We start from the raw sequence: 19295 nt of genomic DNA, 5'->3' as shown, positions 1-19295 counted from the left end.
TTAAGTGGTATCAGGCCGATCCGTAGTCAATTTGTCTAAAGATTGGTACCTTTATCTTTTGAAAAAAATTCCAAAATTTGTAGTAAATAACAATTCAAATTTTCTATCAATTCAGTGGATGTCAAAAAGTGTGTCAAAATCTAGCTAAAAGCATAACACGCACTGCACACAGAGCTATTTAAAGGAGTGCTCATTTCAATAGGAAAACAATGGTTGTTCTCTTGGGAGAAGTGCCTTCTAGAGGTAGTTGGTTATCTATTATTTTTACATCGTTGGTCCAAGTGCCTAATGACAATATCAAGACCGCCGTTAAAGAGGTCCACGAGGAGGAGGCAGTAGAAGAAAGGGATAAGATCAGAAGATCAAAGAACATCATCATCCATGGTGTTGAGGATCCAACGACAGAGGATGCTACCAAAAAAGATGAAGCATGGGTGAAAACACTCATCGAAAAGCTCCACGTCAAAATTAACATCAAGTATATCTCAAGAATTGGCAAATCAGTAGACGGGAAAAAGCGTCCCCTCATTGTTACTCTGAACAGTGAGGAAGAGAAAATGAATGTTTTTGGAAATCTCCCAGCGCTAAAAGGAATTGATGCCTATAAGGGGATGAGCATTTGCGAAGATCTAATTCCAGCTCAAAGAAAAAAGTACAAAGAGGCGGCAGAAGATGCTAAGGCACGAAATCAAACCGAAAAAGATGGAGTCTGGAGAGTGCGGGGTTTTGCAAAAAACGGATTCGGTGTAAAGAAGATAAACGCCAAAGATCGGCAATAAACCAAACACAAAAAAAAGACGTAACAAAGAAGAAAGACGAACAAACTAACAAACGAAAAAACCTTAACATACTATATACTAATGCAGACCAACTAACTAAAATAAAGAGAAAAGAACTAAATGAAGTGATTTCAAAAGAACAACCCGATATCATTGCAATTTGTGAAGTAAAACCGAAACATTCGAAAAAAGAACGTCTCATACAAGACTACCACATTGAAGGCTACTCCGAACCCTACGAAACAAATGCCTTAAATAATGTTGGACGTGGAATCATCGTTTTGACACATAAATCGATCAAAAATGTAGTCGAAGTGACACCCAATAGTGAATTTCAGGAGGTATGCTTGCTGGAAATCAAACTCAAAGGAGCGGATTCTTTGCTTTTTGGATGTATGTATCGAAGTCCAACCAACACGCCAACATCAGCAAAAAACAATACAGCACTTAATCTTCTTCTGAAGGAAATAGCAATGAATAAGAAATACAGTCATAAGTGTATCGTCGGAGACTTCAACTATAAAGATATCAATTGGGAAAACTGGTCAACTCCTCACGATGACACGAAGGAAGACGAACAATTTCTCGAAGCTTTAAGAGACTCCTTCTTTTACCAACACGTCGATGAACCAACAAGAGCTAGAGGTACCGATACGCCATCACTTATTGACCTGATTCTGACAAATGAAGAAAGCCAGGTTAGCAACATAACCTATCTTTCACCACTTCATAAAAGTGATCACAGTGTTCTATCATTTACGTTCGAATGTTACCTTGAAACAGAATGCATTATTGAAAACTATAACTACAATAAGGCAGATTTTGAAGCAATGAAAGGACATCTTGAGAACTCTGACTGGGTTACAGGTTTCCATCAAAAAGCAGGAAATGCAAACGTAAATGATTGCTGGAAGATGTTGCGAGATAAATTATTCGAGCTTAGGAATCGGTACGTTCCTCGTACGAAGGGGAAACATGCCTACGGAAAAAAGGGAAGTTTTGCAATCGATCAAGATATTCAACAAAGCTTAAAAGAAAAACGTCGCCTTCATCGCAAATGGATAAGATCAATAGGTACAACTTCGGAACAGAGAAATAGAGCTATTTACGCTACTGCGAGAAACAAGGTTACAGGAAAGATCAGACGAGAAAGAAGAAGACTAGAAGAACGAATTTGTGGTCAAGCAAAAAGAAGCCCTAAGAAGTTTTGGAAGCATATCCGGAACTCAATGAAGACCAAAACGGGAATTTCCCCTCTTCTCCTTGATCCAAATGATAAATCATCACTTCGTTTTACTGATGAGGATAAAGCTGACATCCTACAGGATCAGTTTTGCAGTGTTTTTACGAATGAACCTACCTGAGTTTCCATCACGAACAGATACAGATGTAGCATTCGATCTAACAATCGACATGATCAAAAAGGAACTGAAAGATTTGAATCCTAATAAATCGCTAGGACCTGATGAGATTCACCCAGTCATGCTGAAAAAGCTGGCCTTTTACATAGCCGGTCCTTTACATACTATCATGGCCAAGTCCTTCGTAGAAAGTAAACTACCTGATGATTGGAAGACTGCACATGTGTCCCCGATCTACAAGAAAGGAAAAAAGAACCTTGCAGAAAATTACAGGCCCGTTAGTTTAACATCAGTTGCGTGTAGAGTAATGGAAAGAATCCTAAAGAAACAAATAATGGAACACCTCACGAATGAGAAATTGCTATCAACCAAACAACATGGGTTCATGGGTAAGCGATCGACAGTGACACAACTACTTCACTACTTAGACAAATGTGCAGACTCGATATCCAATGATAAGGTTGTTGACGTAATCTATTTCGACTTCGCAAAGGCATTTGACACCGTTCCACATCGCAGATTACTAAGAAAACTCGAAGCGTATGGTATCAGAGGAAGGGTACTTGGTTGGATGAAAGCATTTTTGTCCGATCGTTACCAATATGTGAAGGTCAATGGAAAGTTATCTAAGAAATGCCAGGTGCAAAGTGGTGTACCACAAGGAAGTGTCTTAGGTCCACTCCTTTTCGTTATTTACATCAATGATCTAGCTGAAGTTACCAACTCAGAAATGTTTCTCTTTGCCGATGACACAAAGCTTGTTGAAGAAATAAATAACGCTGAAGATGCAATTAGACTTCAGCACGATATCGAGGCAATGGAAAAGTGGTCTGGTGACTGGTTGTTGAAATTCCATCCTGACAAGTGCCACGTGTTGACACTAGGGAAATTCTGGAACATTCAACATGCACATCCTTACGAGATCGCTGGCTCTGTCCTAGAACATGTTGATCAAGAGAAGGATCTTGGAGTGATTATTGATAGTGAATTGAATTTCGAAGAACACATCTACACCAAGATCAAGAAGGCTAACTCGATCGTTGGATTGATTAACAGAAGCTTCGACTTCCTTTCTCCCGAGATGCTCCGCACACTTTTCATTGCATTTGTGAGACCTCACCTTGAGTACGCGCAAGCTGTTTGGTCTCCACGACTGATCAAACACTCTGATGCAATTGAAAGTGTCCAACGTAGGGCCACAAGACTTGTCGGTGGTTATAGAAACCATTCATATGAAGAACGTTTACAAGTCATGAACCTACCCAGCCTCAAGATCCGGCGTTAAATCGGGGACATGGTGGAAGTATATAAACATCTTAATGTCTATGATAAATCTTCCCTATGTCAGAAACTCGTTCTTCGAAATCGACCTCAACGTAAGCACAATCTCGAATTAAAGAGGAATTTCGCTGAAGACGGCATTAGAGGATACCAAACGAATTCACTTTACTATAGGAGCATTGATACTTGGAACAGTTTGGCAACCAATGTTGTAAATGCACCGTCCGTAGGGAAATTCAAACTAGAATTGACAAACGAATGGAAAGATAAGATCTATAAATTGTAAAGATGTAAGATTGTTTCATAGAGGTCAATAGACCTGAGAAATACACTTCTATAAATTAAAAAAAAAAAAAATTAAACAACAGTAATCATTTGGATTTGCAAAGTTTTGGTAATTTGGTGGGAAAATGGGATCTATGATGTCATAATTATTCCAGACTCGGCCGAAAATTATGCGTATCATCCTCAAATAGCAATTGAATAAAGAACTTCCACTTTCGATTTCATGAAAGAATAAATTATAGCGACCATAAATTACGATTTTCCAAGGTCACCTTTACTTGAAAAAAATTATGGAAATATTTTCTATTTCGTGCTACCATGTTGCAACCATGGAAAATCCCCCATTTTTACAAACAATTACAAATTTTTGGTTAGGAAAGTTGTAAAAGTGTGAAAGATTGTAAAAGTGGTAAGTTTTTTCCCAAAACTTTCTCATGATAAGTAACGATTTTACCCAATGTTTGCTCAAATTCCTTTTTTCGAGAAAAATGCCCAATGGGCAACACCATCGAAAAAACACTTTATTTTGACCCCTAACTTTTACAGCCCTTTCGAATCACTCTTATTAGAGAGGGGAGCCTCTTAAAACATCCTCAGAAAAGCCAGTTGGTGGCTCACAACAAAACAACAACAAAAAAAACAACAAAACAAAAGAAAATATTCCAAATTGAAAAAATTAAGAATGTCGAGGCCCACTTCGTTTTATATAATTCTTATAAAAAAAGCGTGCACCTTGAAAAGTAGATTTAATTGCCTAGAAACCACTAAATGTTCGATTATCGATAATTAGTTATAGCGTGTTAAAATTCATTAAAAGTAATATCAAACTCAATAGACCTTTTCGCCATTGATGTCATTTATATGCAGCAGGCGAAAATATCTATTTTCATAACAGTTGTAACTTAATGAAACAAATCCTTAATGAGAAGTTTTTGAGTCAGTCTTTTTCTCGTTGTAGTACTGTGTACATGAAAGAACTATGAGATCAATTTGGCATCCATTGTGTTGTTTACATAAAGATTATTGTGAGTGTTGCATCCAAAATTGAAGCGCAAAATATTCAGTCAATTATGGAAATCAGTGAGATTAGCCACAAAAATCATCAAATCATCAAATTTATGGAAGAAAAGATTTCAACAGAGCCTTCCTTGATGCCCTTTCTTGGTGCTTTGAGACACCCATGTATGAAAGATAGAGTCCAAATTTTCGCAAACTTTTCCTTGGATGTTGCCACGAACAGCGAGATGAAAATTATTGTATTAAAAATGCCGAGTTGTAGAGATTGCTTAACAGAGCTGGAGAATAACGAACCATTGTTCAACACGCCGAGAAGAAGCCGGTATAAGTTTTTGATTTGGTGCTCCAATGAAAAAATGAGTGATCAGGCTTTGGCGCTGAGCTTAGAACCGCTAATCGACGAATTTACATTACAAAGGGCAGAGAAACATTTATTTAGCATCCCAAACTATACTATAGAGGAATTAGGGATTTCAAGTTTGAAAAAAGAGTACGATTTTCGTGCATTGACGTTTTCCGAATTATACAATAATATACTGCACTACTACGATGGTAACCGAATGAGAAGTGTTTTCGAATTATCTATCCAGTTGGAGTTGAATTGTGCAGCTTTTGACAAGAACACTGGGGAACTTTGCGGATGGGTTTTCGTAGATGATGTGGGAAGCTGTAATGCTTTGATGGTTTTACCAAATCATCGAAATAAAGATTTAGGAAAAAATCTCATTTATGAATGTATGGCAATTTGTAAGCAACATGGAATTCCTTTCCATGGTTTTGCACCTGCACCAAGAGAATCTTATGTTGGACTGACGAGTGTTCAATTTCATACTTATACCTCTTTGTATTTCCATCGTGTTGAAGAATAAAAATCTCGTGTTTTGTTTTTACCGCAATTTCATTACATGTTTATACTAATTTATCCTGATTCTATCCAATGATTTACATTTCGGCGAAGCCTCGTCCAATATCTTTTCTCGCACGCCTAATAGTAGAGGGCATTTTGTAAAATCGCTCGAATGTTTTGATCAAAGCACTTGTTATACATTTTTGGAAAGCTAAGGGGTAGGGGAATCGAAATTACAATGTTTCCAATTTTTTTCGGACACTTTGGTGTGATTTTTGGACAAATATGACGGTCTCAGGCAAAAATCATAGGGTTAAAAATTAATGAAAATTTTAGCTCGAGAAAACGGAGACCTGTTGTATATTTTTGGAAAGCTCTCCAAAAATTAAGATTAGAGATATATTGCAAGTATAGGTGATTTCAGTACCTAACTCAAGATATTGAGCTTCAAAAAGCGCAAAAACTGGACAAAATAGCTGTTTCTGGCTGAAAAACACGGTTTTCAAGGGTTAATATCTCGAGTTAGGTACAGAAATCACCTATACTTGCAATATATCTCTAATCTTAAATTTTTGAGAGCTTTCCAAAAATATACAACAGGTCTCCGTTTTCTCGAGCTAAAATTTTCATTAATTTTTAACCCTATGATTTTTGCCTGAGACCGTCATATTTGTCCGAAAATCACACCAAAGTGTCCGAAAAAAAATTGGAAACATTGTAATTTCGATTCCCCTACCCCTTAGCTTTCCAAAAATGTATAACAAGTGCTTCTAACAAAACATTCGACCGATTCCAAAAAATCGAACAAAATTCCCCCTACTTCGACTTTGTCCAATTACTGCTTAATATAAGTAATGATTTTACCCAATGTTTGCTCAAATTCCTTTTTTCGCCATTCTCATATTGTATGCCCAAAGGGAAACACCATCGAAAAACACTTTATTTTGACCCCTAACTTTTACAAATCTTATCAGATCCGACGGCGAAGCGTTCTTATTAGAGAGAGGGAAGCTCCTTAAATTATCCCCAGCAGAGTCGGTTTGCGGCTCAAAAAGCAACAAAACGAAAATTCCCTCACCTTGTTAAGAAAACCTTTCAGACAAGAAGCAGCTCGGACAGATAGTGATCTTGGAATTCGAATTGGTTTCTCCAAAATAACTGAAAAAGAAAGTTCATCATTTCATCGTAAGTTAGAACTCTTAAGGCTTGGGGACACGAGAAGTTTTTGCGCGTTGGTGCAAAAACATGCTTTATCTCACCAACACAAGAAACAAATTGTGTGTCCCATGATTTCATTTTTTGTTTCATGGGACAAAAAGTGAGGGAAATACCCAAAGGGACAAAAGTGAGATTTCACTTTTATTGGTAGAAAGAAAAATGGGGTGGAGACACGAGAAAACGTTTCAAGTTGGTGGGATGGAACATGTTGCATTCACCAACGCGAAAAAAACTTCTCGTTTCCCCATGCCTTTAAACACTCTCAAAGTGGAAGGAAGTCGAAAGAAATATCTTACTCTCCCCAATCTAAGTTCCAAGAGCCACTTGTACCACACTTTTATTTTACTGATGGGCGTGATACGATCGCTCTGGGAAATACTTTCGTGAGTGACATCAGAATCATAATAAAAACAAACTAAGGGACTGGGTTCGAGCCTGCACTCTCCCAACAAGGAAAGTAACTCGATTAAAATTCGAAAAAATGTTTTACCTTGAAAGAGATAATCTTCAGTGTTTTGATCGGGGTTATCGGTTGCCGTAACAATGTCGAAGGGCGAACGCCCAGCTAACATCTCGTACAAAAGAACGCCTAATGCCCACCAATCAACACTGGCCGCTAAAAAAAAAGAAATACGATTAAACAAAAGGATGAGTGATTTAGTACACTACACTTGTTGTTTTATAAGAACCAGTAAATTTTGGCTGAGCCTGAGATTGTTCTTAAATTTCTATTGTTTCAAACAAAAGAGCTATCTATTCGAGGGCCTAGATCTGAGGCTTGTGCTCTTATAAAATTGTTCTTATAAATAAAAAATCATGTTTTCTATTTTCCTTCTAATGTTAGGTTGAATATGCTTTTTATAATGCTGAACTATTATGTTGGAAGGAATCTAATCAAGGTAAATAAAGTAAGCTAAAGAATTGGGAAGTCGAGCGAAGCAGGTAGGGTATCCAATCTTTGGAATGACCAAGATACAGGCTTATTGAATTCAAATCTTAAACCTTTCAAAATCAAGAGATTCAAGCCTTAAAATTTACGCCTGATTTCGGGCACTTTCTTTGTTTTAGCTTTTTATGGTCAAAGGTATAGAACATTGACATGTGACTGTATTATAAAGGATTTGTAAAATATCGAAATACAACCCCAAAACTTGACATTATGTTTATGATGCATTTTAACTGTTTTAAATTCCTGTGCTACAGACATTATGTTTATGATGCATTTTAACTGTTTTAAATTCCTGTGCTACAGACATTATGTTTATGATACATTTTAACTGTTTTAAAATTCCTGTGCTACAGACATTATGTTTATGATGCATTTTAACTGTTTTAAATTCCTGTGCTACAGACATTATGTTTATGATGCATTTTAACTGTTTTAAATTCCTGTGCTACAAGATTATGTTTATGATACATTTAAACTGTTTTAAATTCCTGTGCTACAGACATTATTTTATGATTTTTAACTGTTTTAAAATTGCTACAGACATTTGTTTATGCATTTTGTTTTAACTTGCTACAGACATTATGTTTATGATGCATTTAACTGTTTTAACCTGTGCTACAGACATTATGTTACATTTTATGTTTTAAATTCCTGTGCTACAGCATTTGTTTATGATGCATTTTAACTGTTTTAACTGTGCATTATTTATGATTTATTTTAAATTCCTGTGCTACAGACATTATGATATTTAACTGTTTATTGCTACAGACATTGTTTAACATTTTGTTTTAATGTGCTACAGACATTCTGTTATGATGCATTTTAACTGTTTTAAATTCCTGTGCTACAGACATGATGTTTATGATGCATTTTAACTGTTTTAAATTCCTGTGCTACAAGACATTATGTTTATGATACATTTTAACTGTTTTAAATTCCTGTGCTACAGCCGAGAAAAAAGTCACACATTTTTTACTTTTTATGCGAAAGGTTTGCTCCTGTTTGTCAACAACTCAAGGGTAAAAGACTGCCAAGTACTTGCCTCCAGCAAACTTGAGATAAGAGCCTTTAGATTTCCCAACTTTGAAAAAATCACAGCCAGTAAAATTTAGAGGTTTTACTTAGTAGAATCGTTGAAGAATCCTTTCTAAATCTCAGTTTTTTTTTTATCTGGTTTTTCTTTATTTTCATCTCAGGATTTTACAAAATAGTTTAGATATAATTTTAGAACTTTGTTAAATTTTTCTGAATTTATGATGCAATGATACAATATTTCTAATTAATATGGTTATTGAATTTTGAAATTCCATAAGTCAACTTATTTCTATTGAATTCCGGTCTTGAAATCCTCTGTATTTCACATCCCTGTCTCAATACCGAGTGATGTTTAAAGTTTTTTTTAACTTTTTTTTTTGATTCTCTGGGCTCTTTGCAAGGGAGACCTTTTGAAGAGGCTGGAGAGGTATTTTCTCTCCGGGGACGAAATTTTTGCCCAGTTTTACAGCAGGGTGATGACACAGGGGTGTTTATGTTAGTTCTTTCGTTAAGGGGTGTATCAGAAAATTGCAATTCGGAAAAAAGTTTTCGAATGTTATTTTTATTTGAACGTTCGAAATTTAAAATTAGAAAGATTCGAAAGTTCGATTTTGAACGCAAGGAATTCGAAACCGGAAGTAAAACGAGTTTAAAACGAAAACTAAGAAATAAAAATACTCGAGGCTTAGGGTGGACAAACAATTATTGAACTTTTCACAATGATTCATGAAAAAAATTGCATAATTTTCCTCAGGTCCGTAGAAGTAAACGTCGTAAGTTTGTACACCTGAAGTGTTTGAGTACATCTCTAAAGAGGCTCGGTCTTCCTGGACCTGAGCAATTGTCGGGGTTTCGCGGGGTTTACAATTACGAATTGATTATGAATCTATTTTAACTTGCAATTTCTAGTGCGTGACCCTATAAATATTTTGCTTGTAACTTGCGAATCGAGTGACTTGCCTGGATCGCTTCGCAATTTTTATACATATACACTAGTTATGTTTTTCAAATTGTGACTTCTAATCAAGCGAGCCACGTAAATTATGTAGGAAATAAATGGCTTCAAACTTAATTCTACATAGGAGATTTAATAGAGCCCTAGGCTGTACCCAATGAAATAGTAGCCCAAAGGGCTAGAAGCGAATCTATAACCTTTCTCAGGCAAGAAAAAGTGAAGCCTTTAAAATGTGCGCCATATTTTTGATGATGGATTGAATCTAGCGATTTCTTTGCTTTCGAGTGGTAGATTTTCGAAAATCTGGCGGTAAATTTTACTTTCAATCCGGCTTTGTGTGAAATCAACGCGGACCGCGCTAGGCCGCGCAACTTAGGTCATTTCTAGCCCTTCGTGGTTCTATTTCATTGGCTGTACCTTAGTGGTCAGGTGTGTCCTTATATGAATCAAATAACAAACTCAAAAAAAGTGAAAAATATTTTCTTACCGTAATCTTCACCACGGAGGATTTCAGGTGCGATATAATTTGGCGTTCCACAGAAAGTGCTCGTCTTCTCCCCTGGTAACAGACCTTCTTTACACATACCGTAATCAGTCAGCTTGACGTGACCGTCGGGATCAAGTAGAACATTGTCGAGTTTCAGGTCACGATAAATGATTCCTTTCTCGTGAAGGTAGTTCAGCGCACAACTGATCTCAGCCGCGTAAAACCTATAAAAAGAACAATGTATGATGAAAATGAAGTAAAATCGCGAATTTTCCAGTGCTTTCTCCCAGGGTTTTAATTGACGTTGAATATTTACTTAATGAGGCAAATTTTTGAAGACAATTCGAGGTGAAAATTTTATTACTTTTAAGGGCTCTGGTCATAGTGAAAAATCAATTTCAGAATTTGAAGATAAAACCTTATGTTTTTGCTTCTTTGACATGTTTAAGAACAAACTGCTTTTGAAAAAATGAATTTAAGTTAATTACATCATGAGTAATTAAGGAATAAGTGTGGCATGGACCTTAATAAAACGTCAAAACGACGCTATTCATATACTTTTCACAAAAAAAGCCTAATCTCCTTGGAGAAATCATTTTATTGTTTCAAACTTTTTTTAAGTTAATGACAAATAATTTCTTTATTTAGATTTTTTCGGAAAATTTTTCTATTTGGCTACATCCCAATTTATAGCTGTTTTCCTATGGAAATTTAGTGAAGAAAATTGCCAAAAATGAGGTTTAAGTTGGTGTAAAATCGAAAAATGTCCAGAGCCCTTAAGCAAATTAAGAATTCGTCCGACAGACTAACTGGTTAAAAGTATTCCAATCAACCCTTATTATTTCGATTGTTTTTCTGTGATTCTAGTCGTTCGAAGTTTTTCAACACTGCAATGACTTTAAAGCAACCAAAATTATGACGTCATTCTATTAAAGATGGAGCATAATTTTGCTTCAACTAGTGTTTTATAAAAGATATCTGTGATTAAATACCGGATTAAAAAGAGTACAAAACATGTTGGTCTATACCTTGCATGAGATTCTTCCAATCTTCGCATTCGTTGCATATGGAACATCAAATCACCACCGTTCACAAACTCAATCACGAAAAACAACCTGAAAAAGATCATTATAACATGTGGTAGTACCTGTGACTCAGTCGGTAGAGCATTTACCCACAGTCCAAGGGTTGTAGATTCGATCCCCGGTCACCGCCAACTCAGCGAATGAGTAGCTTTGATTGGTTGATCTAGGCAGGAAGTAGCAGGGAGCTGAGAATAGATGTTGCACTCCCCCAACTCCCGGTTCAGTCTTTGACTTCCCTTGTACCCCTTTGAGAGACTTCCGAGGGTGTGAAAAAGAGACCCTTATGTCTCGCATATACCCTAAGTACCCCCCCCCCTCCCCGGTTTGACTTCTTTGAAAGTTGACCTTTAGTGTTCCGTCGAGTCGTTTTCAACAGTCCATGTGCGTAAGCCTGAGAATATCTCGGTAAGCCCGCCAATCCCCGAAAAAGAAGGCTAGGGTTCAGACCTCCCAATGTAAAATCCGTGACACTGTCTGACAAAATCCCATAATTCAAACCTTGTAGATATTAAAAATTTTCCCGACCTTCGATGCTTTAGCATGTTGGAAGAAAATTTCTACATTTGGTGCTAGATAAAGGTTGAATGGACGATATGCACTTTTCATGGACATTAAAGTCGTTAGCTTGTTGTTATGTGAGGTGGAGACTAGTCTCGATTTCCAGACCACTATTCTTTTTAACACAAAACGTAGGAGCAATCCTCTGCCTCAAAGTCAAAAAGAAGAAAAAAAGCCGTACGGGGATTTAGAATAATGGTCCGTACAAATTGCTGGTTTTTCTCGATTTGGAGGTTGAAAAAGCACAGGCAACTGAACCATTATTGTGGTTCAAGGATTTTCGTGTATGAAATTTTCAATTCGAACATCAAAATAAAGATATTTCTTTGAAAAATGTGAGAAATGCAAACTCCTTTCTAACTACTTTGAGTATAATAAGCTTACGCACTTACCGACTACGAGTTTGGAAACATGAGTGAAGGCCGACTAAGAAAGGATGATTGGAAGCGATTTCGAAAACGTGTTTTTCCGTTTGAACCCAATCGATATCTTCATCATCGTTGACCAGTTCTTTTTTGATCACTTTCATGGCGTATATACGATCCGTTTCTTTTAGTCGAACCTACGCGTAATAGAGAACTAGGTCAGCGTGTTTCAAACACACTGTTGGCGATCGCTTATTTCCGACAAAATCATCGGAGAAAGAACCTTCTGTAGTGATCACTAAGAAATTAATTTTCACTTTGTCCATTTTTTTGTTTAGTCGTAGAAGGCAAGGTTTATTACTTTACACCCTGCGATGCGGATCGGTCTCTGATAAATTATGGCAAGATTAGAGCAGCTAGACGATATTATAAAGTCGAGTAAAATGGTCGAGTGAACCTTACCTCTTTAAAACCTACTTTATTGTTTTTTTGTTACTATGGCCATGCAATTTCAATTCAGGACACTTATTTCACTATCAAAATCGTTGTAGTAAAAAACAAAATGTTTACGCATGCGTTTTAAAACAGCTGTGAAATTATTGTCTCGCTTAACGAAGTAAATCAATTTAACAGCTCTAAGCATAATGTGGCATAATGAACATGGATAAATGAGACGAACATTGAAATGATAGGGGAATGACGTCATAAACAATACAAAAGTGATGAATACAATAGACTACTTAAGGCTGTTATACATTTTATTTGATCTGCAACTTTTGCCATTATTAGTCAGTACATAACACATGATCAAAGCAAAAGTAAAGCGTAGACCCTAGAGGAAAAAGTTACACTTTGAGGAAGGGGATGGGGTATAGCCTGAAAAAAATTTAAAATCTCTCCTATTCAGACAAAATGTAAGGAAACTAATGAGTTTATAAAGGTAAGCGAGTCAAACATTTACTTTCGATTTCAAAAACGAGATTTGACTTGTATATCTACACTGTTAAAATCGCCCTCAGGCGATCGATAAAATGAGAATAAAATACCTTTAAAACAAGCGATACTTTTATGGACCTACCTGGTTATGCATTTAACACATATATGATTGATATCTACGTGACGTGACCATTAAACAATCATTCAAAACACAATTAGTGACGATATATTAAAATAGTCGAAAGTGCGCAACGCACTGGCCTCAACTTCAGTGGCTTCAAATTATTCATAGGCCCAAGACACTTAGTGTAGACCCCCAGATATTCACCCAAGGAACAAGTGTGCCAAATTTCAGCCAAATCCGACCATTTTTAAAGTCTCCAGGCTGCCCCAAAGTTTTAGCCTTGTTTTGGCGAAAAACTCGTCCGTCCCCAGGCCCCAAAAATCAAAATTTTCAAAAAATAAAAAAAGCACCCCCAGATATTTACCTAAGCAACAAGTGTGTCGAATTTCAGCCAAATCCAATCATTTTTGAAGTCTCCAGGCTGCCCTAAAGTTTTTATGACAGACAGACAGACAGACAGACACACAGACATTGTCCGATTTGTAGCTCAACTGAAGTTAAGAATTCGTCGTTCGTTTCTTATAAAAAACACGTTTAGAAAAAAAAAATCCAATTTTCAACGAGCAACTTTTTCGTCACTTTTTGCCGATGAATCAGTTTGTCAGCTAGAAAATTTAGTAGCTTTTAGCTAAGGTTTTAGAAATAGAATTTATAAAAATATGATGTAGATTGATGGTACGCTTAAACTGTATTAATGGAAGTTAAGGATGTCTTTGTTGTTTACGCTAAACCCTGTATGAACGATCTGAGACGAGTTGGTCTGAACATACAGTTTACTCCCTCTAATTCGATCGTCAGGAGGGGAATTGTTCGGATTATAGAAAGATTCGGGTTACGGAGAATGATTTATATAAGGTCTACTTTCTGCCTTGTCTTCTCTTGTTTTTGACGAAAGTCGGCAGAAAGTCGACTGCCTAAAGTCAATACGATGACTTTTTTTGACGTCAGTGCAATGACATCTTTCAATCTTTTTCAAGCAAAGATTTGAAACTGGAAACTTTCCGTCGATCTTCTGCCCTCTTTCACGTCGAAAGGAGGTAAGGCAGAAAGTCGGCCGTTTAAACTAGGTCTAAGTCTTTCCAATTGAGAGGACCAATGCCTGATTCAAATAATAGAAAGACGTTCGAATCAAAGAGAGTTGATTGCACATACTTAGAATAACATTGTTGAATTACATGAGACGAAATATTTCTGAATATATACTAAATACACAATACGTAGATACGTACCATCATGACTTTCGCGTAAGAACCACGCCCAATAACACGTATAAAATCGAAATCGTTGACGCCGATACGTGAACCGCTTCCCGGTTCAACGTCTTGGTCTTTAGTGTAAAATTCATCTTTGACTAATCCTCTGCGTCCGCTTGATGTTGTACTCTTATCTGAAGAAATGGAAGAACATTATCAAAATGGAATGTAAGCACAGATATCATATTTCATTACACACTAGATAGGCTGATTGCTCGCAGATCTCGGAGATTGTGGAATTGTGTCCAGTTTTGAAGTCGACTAGTCCGTCACATTGTTTTCTAATTTGCCTCAGATTTTCAAAGTTCAAATTTCAAAACGTTTGAATCTCGTAGGTCCCCAAGCAGAATAGAAAAAATGGCGGACTAGCCAGCTCAAAAGCTGAATACAATCATGTTAATATAGAAAGCCCAACCCAGTGAATCTAACTCTTTTCAGCTTGAGTAAAAAAAAATCTAAGCGTAACTAAATTAATTCCCGAACTATCTATTTCTTGTATTCCGTAACTCTAAAGACAGGCAAATCAAGTTGAGCTATGGAGTTATGAGCTAGTCAAATTAAGTCAAGTATTGATTCTTACCAAACTTTTGATTTTACAATTTCAGACGTTTCAAGTAAAATTAAGGACAACTTTATACTAATTCTCATTCACTATAAGGGTCTATAGTAATTGAGAAAGAACACTGTAAGGGTGATGTCTTCCATGTTTATTTCTCGTTGCACTGTAAAAGTGCCGATTTTCAAGCCGCATATACCGTTGGTTTTTAGATTTATAGACGATTCATAACACACAATAAACCCTGTCTCACAGCCATGGTGAAACTTTTTCTCACAGTGGGGACATAACTTTCAAAATCCCAATGAGGATAAGATTTCTATTGTTCCTAAGCCGAAAATTCCGTTGGGATGATTTTGGAGTGCATTTTATACATTGAATTTTGAATGAGTATGAAATCAAAGTTAATTTCCCAAAGGGGCTGAAATTCTAGGCTATTGTTCCCACCGGGGACGAAATTTTGGGCAAGATTTTCAGTGCGGTTGGGGTCCCAACGGGTCTGTGACACAGGGGTGTCACAATGATAAGAAACACAATAGAACTTACTTCTTTTCATGGAACGGTCAAGGTCAAGCATATGATTAGTGTAACCATGTACTTCTGGTACTGTGTCTCCAGTATATTGTAATGGTGCTTGTTGAGAAATCTGTTGGTGGTAGAATAGATGTTAGGTGTTATTTGAGTAGTTTATAATCCGTGTAATACAGTTAAAAGTGTTAATATATTACGGGATAATATCAGTTTTAATAAACTACAAGTTGTCCCTTCCCTCATTTTTTGCTATTGTCGATTGTCTGAACGTATGAACTGAAAAATTCGTCTAGCATGCTAGACTAGGTGTTAGTTTAAGATGAATTGTTTGAAATTTGAAATGTTTTTTAAGTAAAAACAGATTCATAGTTATGGACTATTCCAAAAATAATTCACAGGGGAGGAGGTGTTAAAAAATCATTATTTTTTTATAGATATTTTTTACGGCCTCTTTTCAATTTGGTAAATCAGTTCTGCAATCATATTTACCTCTTTTCTAACGACCTTTAACCCCCAGGAATTTTAACAATTCACCAGTAAAAATTCTCTGGATTCTCTGTGATATAGCATCACACCTAAATTTCACGAAAAGTTCTAATTTTAGCGAATTTCGTTACAAACCGGCTCCATCCTTAATGAAACAGGATTGAAATTATCAGATCTATTATCTGCATCGATTTATTTAACCCAAGCACACGACACCTTTAAATCTTCTTAGATCTCCAAAAAAGAACTGTTAACCAAAATCGCCGTCATTTATACAAGTTCATCTTTAAACACTTATTGAACAATCAAGTGCCAAAATGTCATCCTATGGGAATCTCCCAATTTTTACGGTCATGTGCCAAATGGTCTGAACTTAACAATGAACTTTGCAGCACAGCGACCATTTGCCATCCTGTTACTTACCACTCCCTAATAAAGTCGAAAGTGACGATATTTCTTTCTCAAAAAGTGTTAGTCTGAATCGCAGACCTCTATAGATATACTTCCGATATAGAAACTTTCACTAGAGGATAAGCACTCAGGGGTCTTATTTAGGCCCGGCGAAAGGCGAATTTCGCCGATCCAAAGCACGAAAAATTAGAATTCGTCGTTCGAAAAGTTCGGTTCACCGCCTTAAGTACATATTAATGCTAATCAATGCACTGCGCTTGTTAAGAATTTGCCGGCCTAGAATCTAGAAATCGCCAGGGTTAATTTTTGGCCAACCTGCCAAAAACAAAGCAAAATCCCTGAGCAGTAGCCTTAAAAAAGTGTTTGAAAATATAAAGTCATGGAGTGATGAAATAATTGGTATAAGTATTACCTTAATACGACAAGCTTGGCCATCATAGTGTACGCTATACACCATTTTATGAATATGCATTTCCACAAAGTAATAATTCCACCACTGATAATAAGTTCAGTGAAGGAAGCCACATTGCGCAACCAAATAAAAACAAATTGAACAAAATCCAGCCGTTAAAACGGCTACAATCCCTGTTAAGACCACTTGAGCTGAATATTTTTGAAAATCACCAATAATATATAAATAGTCGTATATCTTATTCGATATACGATTATTTTTGCATAGGCTCCAGTAAAATCTTCTACTAAGTCATTTTTAACTTTCAAGTGATTTATTCATAATATGAACTATGAGGAAATTGAAGTTAAGTTCGGTTCAATTAAGTTTACACAAGAATTCAACAATTCTGAAACATTGAGCACAACTCCTCTTAAACCATAGCTATCAATCTGAACTTATTTGGTGTGACATAACACGGCAAGATAAATCAAGAGGGAGTTGTAACTTTCATCACCTCAAAACAGCAAAACCTTTTGGTCTGCGATTCTTTTAATTATGCAGGGTTAAATAGTTAAAAAGAAGCAATTTGTACATAAGACTTCGGACGTTTACAATTTGATGACCAGAAAAGTCTGCCATTTTGAGGTGATTTATAGCTATTACAGGACAGCAACCTTAATACTTAATAAAAGTAAGGCATAAACAAAAACAATGCCGGAAGAATATTCGTAAGTCCAAGAGAATCCAAGTAGCATACAGTTGACTCTCTCTAATTCGAACTCGAACGGGGAAACTAAATTTTTCGAATAACGGAGGGATTCGAATTATAGAAAACATTTTACAAAGGTTTCGCATTGACGGATGATTCAAAATTAGTTCGAAGTATAGAAAGATTCGAATAATAGAAAGTCTATAAGTATTTCTTCAGTATTTTACAGTGCGATGTCAGTCAGAAAGAAAAGACACTTTTTTATTCTGCTACTGGCAGTTTCATGCCACTTTGGTGACAATATTCAGGCAACAAAAAGTGTCTTTTCTTTCTGACTGAATAATAGAAAGTCGAATCAACGAGAGTCTACTGTATTTCTTAGAAGTCAAATGAAAAAATTATTCCAATATTCAAATCGAAGCAGTAAAAATCAAAGGCATCAAAACCATTCAGATGCAATTAAGTTAACTTAGCAGTCTCTCATAACTAGTTCCTACCTTATTACAATACATAAACTCTTTATAACATCAAAACAAAATGACTTCAAAATACGAAGGACTTAATCAATTTTTTCGAAATCATCAAATCAGCACAAGGCAAAACAAATTATTATCAGCATTCCGTATCTTTATAAAAATACTACCAAACGAGAGAGAAAACAAGCATTTTTCATCCATATCTTTCTTGATATCACAACAGATCTTTGAAAATGCAAACGTTTTGTGGCCGATAGCGACCGACCGCGAGACACGAAAATATTCAGACAGAAAAGAATCCTGAATAGTTATGATTTATACGAAAACCACCTCTGATATTTTTAAAAAACATGCTCATAATAAACACTTTCATAAGAACAATTTTATGAGAACAATGAGGTTCAACAAAAATAAGAACAAATCTGTGCCTGAAATTGCTAAGTTTCAATCATCTTTATGAGCTAAAGTAGTACACTTTTTTTTTATTAGAACACCTAAAATTTGGCTAAGCCTGGATGTGCTTATTTTTTAGCAATTTTCAGCCTAAAATGTTCTTAGATGCGTTCTTAAATTTTCAGACTACTCTAAATCGACAATATCATGCAAAATAAAGAGCAAATTAAAATTTGTAAAATTTGGACAATATTTGACTCTCGATTTAGAAAATCCATTCCTAAGTTTGTTTAAAACTGCTTGAAAAGAGGAAAAAATTGTAGTTTCTTGTCATTTTTTTCCAAACTGAGGCTGGGCATGTTCTTACGATGTTCTTAATTTTTCGACGAATTTCAGCCTCAATGTTCTTATAAACTGGGTTCTAATAAAAAATAACGTGTAAAGCTGGGTGCCTAAAGTACCTCAATGTTGACCTAAAAATAAGAGCAGCAATTTGAGCCTCAAAGTACCAAAAAAATATAAGAACAGCCGAGCCTGAGCAATTAAGTTTATGGGTTCTTATATACAAAAGAATGAAGTGGAAACTCAAAAAGACTGACACTGCTGAAAAAGCGGGCAGAGTGGGCGTTTTTGCCCAAACTTCAAAAACCTCCTCTAAGATAAGTAAACACCGGATGATGTTATCTAAATGGAAAAATCGATTTTATAACAACAGTAATTCTCAAGAGCACAAGGCAAGAGTGTTAACATTATTCTTCAACATAACCTACACTTGTCAGAGAGCAATTTAGAAAATTCTTAAGA

At 36.0% G+C, this 19295-nt stretch overlaps 1 protein-coding gene across 2 annotated transcripts in view; it reads right to left on the bottom strand.

Annotated features, from left to right (window-relative positions):
* LOC136824066 (protein kinase C iota type-like) overlaps positions 1–19295 on the bottom strand; it is a 38643-nt gene that overhangs the window by 8220 nt on the left and 11128 nt on the right. For both annotated transcript variants that reach the window (XM_067080224.1, XM_067080225.1), the window contains 7 exons: positions 15638–15737; positions 14512–14669; positions 12250–12419; positions 11243–11329; positions 10215–10438; positions 7279–7404; positions 6649–6728 (listed from right to left, as the gene is read on the bottom strand). In XM_067080224.1, coding sequence (XP_066936325.1) covers positions 6649–6728; positions 7279–7404; positions 10215–10438; positions 11243–11329; positions 12250–12419; positions 14512–14669; positions 15638–15737 — 945 coding nt within the window. The remainder of the gene's footprint in view (positions 1–6648; positions 6729–7278; positions 7405–10214; positions 10439–11242; positions 11330–12249; positions 12420–14511; positions 14670–15637; positions 15738–19295) is intronic.

Source organism: Clytia hemisphaerica, unplaced genomic scaffold, assembly GCF_902728285.1.
Source record: "Clytia hemisphaerica strain Z4C2 unplaced genomic scaffold, Clytia hemisphaerica genome assembly, whole genome shotgun sequence".
NCBI lineage: Eukaryota > Metazoa > Cnidaria > Hydrozoa > Leptothecata > Clytiidae > Clytia > Clytia hemisphaerica.
This window is presented reverse-complemented; position numbering and strand designations above follow the sequence as displayed.